This window comes from Nicrophorus vespilloides, unplaced genomic scaffold, assembly GCF_001412225.1.
Source record: "Nicrophorus vespilloides isolate i.1.1-1 unplaced genomic scaffold, Nicve_v1.0, whole genome shotgun sequence".
NCBI classification, from domain to species: domain Eukaryota; kingdom Metazoa; phylum Arthropoda; class Insecta; order Coleoptera; family Silphidae; genus Nicrophorus; species Nicrophorus vespilloides.
Genome location: NW_017098531.1, coordinates 4,001 through 10,747, shown reverse-complemented (window position 1 = coordinate 10,747; position 6,747 = coordinate 4,001). Strand labels below are relative to the sequence as shown.

The 6,747-nt window shown below is 33.3% G+C and overlaps 1 protein-coding gene across 1 annotated transcript in view; it reads left to right on the top strand.

Annotated features, from left to right (window-relative positions):
* LOC108562698 (receptor-type guanylate cyclase gcy-28-like) overlaps positions 1–6,716 on the top strand; it is a gene marked incomplete at its 5' end in the record, with an annotated part of 9,173 nt that extends 2,457 nt beyond the window's left edge. The window contains 13 exon segments of the mRNA XM_017921103.1: positions 441–560; positions 3,435–3,544; positions 3,602–3,790; positions 3,847–3,982; positions 4,057–4,269; positions 4,420–4,504; positions 4,744–4,858; positions 4,915–5,070; positions 5,180–5,356; positions 5,416–5,575; positions 5,954–6,118; positions 6,180–6,348; positions 6,416–6,716. Coding sequence (XP_017776592.1) covers positions 441–560; positions 3,435–3,544; positions 3,602–3,790; positions 3,847–3,982; positions 4,057–4,269; positions 4,420–4,504; positions 4,744–4,858; positions 4,915–5,070; positions 5,180–5,356; positions 5,416–5,575; positions 5,954–6,118; positions 6,180–6,348; positions 6,416–6,470 — 1,850 coding nt within the window.
* Between the last annotated feature and the right edge of the window lie 31 nt (positions 6,717–6,747).

The following is a 6,747-nucleotide window of genomic DNA, read 5'->3' as shown; positions in this document are numbered from 1 at the left end:
ATTTTTAAATCTCTCGCGGCACACAACTGTGCCCCTATTGCAAGATGTCGATGGTGTTTTTGTTGGCGATGACGATGACGATGCGGGGAGAGCAGCTGCAAGGGTGCAATCTGTGCGCCACGTTCTCACACGGACCTGTTGGTCTTTTGGCTTCGCGGTGCGTGTCTCGATAAGTCCCGCTGAATGGTTTGAATTAGCCGGGATTTATTTACTGTAGTGGAGTTTTTTTTTGGTTGTTTGCCCGCTACCGTAGCTTCAATATATAAAGTAATATTTTGTACACTGCTTATAGTTTTTAGATATTATTAATATTTATTACGAACTTTTACCGCAATATTAATAGTGGAATTTTATCTAATTGGAACATAGTTGTAAATTAGTAAATTTATTAATACCATAACACAAGTATTCATCTATGTACTTATTATCGCCGCATTTAGGGAAAAATCTGGAGTATGAGTTGAAGCGTGAAGGTCTGCAGGTCTTCGTCATTGAATTAAAGGGAAACGACGAAGAGATGTACGATAAGTATCTCAAGGATGCCAGCATATATGCAAGAGGTAATGTGAATCTTGTTACTTGCTAGGGATCGGCAACCTGCGGTTCATTGAATTAATAATTAAGACTATTTTCGTTATTCTATCTAAAAATATATTTGTTTTATCAGTCAACTCGCGGACGGTTGCTTTTTTAATAGGTTTTAGTAAAAAGTTTGCCGATCCCCATTCTAGGCCATATAACGCAGTGGTCTCAAACTAGCGTGGTCTCATTGCAATTACATTTAAATTTGTTGTAAATACGGTTGATATTGAAAGAAAAAGAAATAGAACGAATAGGTTGGAGTATTTTTTTTACATACGCTGACTATAGATTCACTCTCATTTTGTTAAGAAAAAAAATAGTCCCAACAGCTTCATTTAAATCAGAGGTTCCCAAACTTTTTTGTGTCGTAGACCCCTTGTCATGTTTTTCGGTTTTAGGTAGACCCACTACTTACCTGATATTGATTTTTTGTAAATTTATTATTTATATTGGGACATCTTTATAATTATTAAGATCTTAGCTCTGAGACTGCGTGTATGCTTGTAACTAGATGATACTGGTATATCATTATGTGCAGTTCAAAATGTATTGTGACCACAAAGTGAATGCCTGCATCCTACAACTTACACAATTTTACATATAATATTTTTTTAACTTCATAGGTATTTTTATAAATAATGTATATGTCTTTATATTATAAGATAGTATTTGTTTTTCGCTGACGTAGACCCCTTGCAGGTCGATATAGACCACTTTGGGAATCACTGATTTAGATCGTGCATGTAATTTGAGTTTGAGACCACTGAAATAACGTACTTGTTAATATTTTCGATTCTATTTATGCTATCTTTTAAGTTATATATTATGAATCAACAAAACAAATATAGTTTTTAGTATATTTCTATAATAGAAAAATTTCATGAAAACATTTGTTTGTTTCTTCATAGTTCATTACATTAGAATATTATTTTTATTTGATTTTTTTAAGGACTAAAAACAACTTGGACAGACTTAATTTTTGTATAGATTTTCTGCTTTTATTTACATTTAAAACTTGAAATAACCGTGTATGAAAAGCATTGATTTTCCTCTGATCTAGTGATATATAAGTTTAAAAGCTGTGATTCAAAAGTTTTTTCTATTGCTATGAGAATAGACATGAAATTAATGAATGAATAAATTTAATAAATGAACACTTTAAATTTAATTAATGAACACTCGAAAAAGCAATGGTTTCAAATTTTAGTGAGTTTCTCGTAAACTCATAGATTGGATGGATTCAAAAGATACTTATGAAAGATGGATGTTTGGGAAATGTAGCGAGTATTCATACATTGTTGTGGATTCGTGCGTTTGGCTGTAATTCGCGTTCAAATTTAAACAATGAAAAATTAACGCTCGAAAAAGCAGTGTTTTCACATGTTACTGATTTAGTCCGGTATTTACACATTGCTGTGATTTCATCCGTTTGACTGTACATCGCAGTGCTTTCACAATTTAGTGATTTTCTCGGAAACTATAATACAAAGATGCAAAGAGACAGCCGCATCAGATGGTATAAACGTATATCAATTTAATGAATAATAATATTTATTGAAATAGTCATACAAAATAATAAAACGTATTTATATATATATATTCATTATAAAAGAAATAATAGTAACATAATTAAATATAGGGCGACTAATATCCGAATGGTTAAGTCGTCCAACCCACAATTTCGTGGGCGCCTGTTCGAATCCTGGTCAAGTCAGGACCCTCTCGGTGTTTGCAGCAATATGGCCATCGTTCATCACAGATGGACAGTGAAATGAATGAGGTTTACCTTCAGCCAATAGCAGCAGATTCACAGTGAAAGGAAATAGTGGAATTGCAGAGCATCAATATACTATTGAAGTTAAACTACAAGACGATAGCCAAGCAACAAATTAAAAACATCCACCGAGAAAGATTATCCATTTAATGTCAACCGCGATCTTAAATTTAGTCAATGTTCACATTGATGAACAGATTGTAAATAAAATTATACGATATAAAAAAAATATATAGTTAAATATAATATAAAATAAAATAATTTAAGGAAGAACCCTTTACTTTTTACTGCTACACAGTTTATTTCAGATATTTTAACACCGATGGACCTCTGCTTACAAATAGTGGTATGCAGTAGATACTTTTATGTAATGTTCAGAAAAATAATATGCGAACCATAATAAGAGCTTCCGCATTAAATTAGAACATAGAAAATTGGGGGCAGGATGTCAGATATTTTACTAAAAGGGTAAATGTAATTATTTCTATATAGGGATACAATATCGAACACGCTTTTATAAACTTACTTGTAAGTGCATAAGATAATACAATTTCAATGGCAGCATGGAATATTAACTTACTAGTAAGTGAGTGCAGAAAATCTATTTAAAATGTTAGAAAGCCTCCAAGGATTTTACATTGATTTTTATTACTTTAGTTTTTTTTTAATTTTATATTTGTCATATTTATTATTTCTTTCTTCGCTTACTTTCATTTAAGGTTTACCTATTCATAATTTCACTTTTTTTTAATCTCATGACGCTAACACAATATGTAAGTAAAACTCTCATATTTCTGTATCAATTTTTTTAACGAATTATAGGTAGCCCATCTACTTCTGCGATATATTCATCATTTTATAAAAATATGATTTTATAATTAGTATGTATAGTATTTTAAACTGTTCTATTGTAGCTTCGAGTTGCTGTCAAAGAAGGACGGTGAATAAAATAATGTCTTCGCAATGCGTCCGACTTTAATAATTATTGTGGATTATAATTATGAAATATTTAATAGCATATTTTTTCTTACAGTACAACTTTTTATACAGTTAATCCAATGGTTTTTATTGTCTCTAGTTATGATATTGAGTATACGCGCATCTCTTGTAAGGAAGTTCATGCTGGCCGCCCACGGTTTAGGCATGACTAAAGGAGATTGGGTGTTCATGGACTTGGAGATGTATAAAGTAACATTTGCAAATGATTACCATGATGAAGGTTGCTTATAGTCCGATTTTTATTAGGGGAGTTATTGGGGAGCCTCGACTTGGTCGGTTGGGGACAAGTACGACACTATTGCAAAAAAAGCATACGAGGCTCTCATCAGAGTGAGTTTACTTCAGCCCACCAGCGATAGATTTCAGGATTTTGCGAATAAGGTTAAAGAAAGAGCCCAGACTGATTACAATTACATTATGAACAGCAGAGAAGATGTAAATTAAAAGCGTAACAAACATTAGCAGTATTCTTACTATTTATGTGTTTGTAGGTGGATTTCGCGATTGGCGCATTTTATGACGGTGTTTACTTGCTTGGTATGGCTTTGAACGAGACGCTTTCTATGGGTGGAAACATCAGAGACGGTCTGGCCATAACCAAATTGATGTGGGGTCGTGACTTTCACGGTACAAATTCAATTTTTTTTTAACAATACATTCAAAAGCAAGTGTTATTTAAAAATATACTTTATTTTATTTAGGAATTAGCGGTTACGTCAGGTTCGACCACAACGGAGATAGAGTTGCGGATTACTCCATACAGGATCTGGACCCAAAGACTGGGAAATTTTACGCAGTCGCTCATTACTACGATTTGCACAAAGAGTATTTGCCGGTGCCCGAGCAGAAGATCTATTGGCCTGGAGGACGGGAAGACCCTCCTCCGGATATTCCCGAACCTGGATTTTTGGATGGTAAGTCATCATACATTAATCACAATACAGATTAAATTACTTCATATTCTATTTTAAATATTAAATTATTTTAGATTAATTTCAACGACAGTTGCTTTCTTACAGTTGCTAATTAATTTTACTCTCTATGTCTCTGCCGCACCTCAAAAGAAAAAATAATAATTATTATATATGGAATTGTCGCTTTAGTATTGATCTTCATTCTCAGAGGTTTTCTTGCGTGTGTTCGCATTATGTAAGTAGTTATACAATTGTTTAACTAGTCATAATTATTACTTTTTTCTAATTTCTTATATAATAGCTATCGTATTTATATCTTTGGTGGTACTTCGATTATATAAATGCATTTCGCACTATAATCGTAATGAATCATTTGAGTATGTATATATATATATTTATTATATATACAAATAATTATAATAAAAAATATTTATAATTTTTCTACATAAATCAAGGTAATGCAATTTATGTTAGGTGTGCACGACAAGTACCTACGGACCAAAACATCATGCAGTGGCGCGTACGACCCGATGAGATGATGTTTGAGTTAGGGATACTATACGAACCAGAATTTCTAAGTTTATTTCAAGTAATGTGATGCGTAAAAAAATAAATAAGTTTAATTATAACATTTACTTTTGCTAGTCGTTGGATGTATCCAGCAGCAGACCTTCTGCTTCATTCATCAACTCGCTGCAGTCGGCACCTTTAGGAATGTACAAAGGCACTCGCGTATTCATTAAGAAAATCGTCAAGAAAAACATGGACATTAACAAGAAAGTTCTCTGCGAAATAAAGCAAGTACGTAATAGAATATTTGCAAAATACTTGTCCATCAATAAATTAAATTTCTTCATGTTATTTCTTCAATTATTTATGTGCCGTCTGTTTTCTTCTTCGTTTTATTAAGGTCATAAATATTGGACACGAGAATACCGTTCGCTTCTTAGGTGCGTGTATCGAGAATCCGGGAATACTGATCATCACCGAATACTGTCCCAGAGGTAGTTTGCGTGATGTTCTTGATAACAATGAAATCAACCTGAACTGGAAAAACAAGTTGTCGCTGATCGAGAATATTGCGAAAGTGAGCAAGAAAACCCATTATATAACGATTTGACCTATTGAACAATTATCTCTTTCAAGGGGATGAAATACCTGCACAACAGCGAGGTGTCCGTTCATGGAAAACTGAATTCCCACAATTGTTTAATCGATGGTGACTTTGTATTGAAGATCTGCGATTTCGGTCTGACCACTCTAATGATACCAGATGATATCTCTGAGGATATAAATCACTATCATAGTAAATCCATTCATACATTTTATTCTGCCTTTTACATTTAATTTACACCATTTAGTTGCTCTTTTAGTTGCATATTCAAGTCACATTACATAGCACCAAATTAAAGATACAGTTAGCCATTTGATAAGAAAAATAATTATAATGTGTAATGAAAGCGTTAATCCAATATTCGAGATTAATTCAGCGTTAATAAGCGTTGTCTTGTTGAAGGTGTAAATGAGTTGTTGGAGCTCATATATTTGAGTGGTTTCCTGTGATAATTTTCCTCCTGTTTTTAAAACTAATTTTATTAAATTACTGAAGACATACGTATTCACACTTTAATTATGCTTACATAAATATAAGTATTAATTACAAATTTAAAAATGATGATTCCAGAACTTTTATGGGTTGCTCCTGAACTACTTCCACTAACCGTCGTACCAGGAATTCCAGCAACGCAAAAAGGCGACGTCTACAGTTTTGCTATAATCCTCGAGGAGATTATTTTGAGAGCCGGTCCTTTTTTTGTCACATTGCAACTTGAACAGCTATGTATTTACGGTATAGTCATATAGAATGATCCTGGAATATCTTAATATGTAATACTACTTTTTTTCCAAAGATATTTTAAAACGCGTGGCTGACAGGGAAATTCCTCCATTCAGACCGGTCGTGGATCAGACCAACTGTCATAAGAATTTGATTCTTCTCATGAAATCATGCTGGGAGGACAACCCAGATTGTAGGCCCCCATTCAACGTGATCTGTCGGGCAGTCAAATACATCATAACGTACATATTCTTTAACAATTATCACTCATTTAAACGACTTAATTGTTTTCCTCACTTTTCTTTTCAGATGCTACAAGGAAAACCTGTTGGATGACCCACAGTATGGGCCAGAGCATTATTAAACTCGTACGATACTGGCTGACTTCGACGCAGAATCTTTGACTCCAACTCCCAGGCATTTTTTACCCTTTGGTAGTTAAGGTTAATTAATATGTGTCAACAATTATATTACCTGTCCTGAAAAGAATGTGTCGCATAATAAAATTATATATGGAAATCTATACTATACATTAAAGTGTTCTATCTTCATTGGGCCCAGGCATATTTAACTGTGTGAGCCCCATGTACACTGTTGCAATGAGAAATTCCTTCAAAGGTTTTTAGGATCTATCCTCTTGG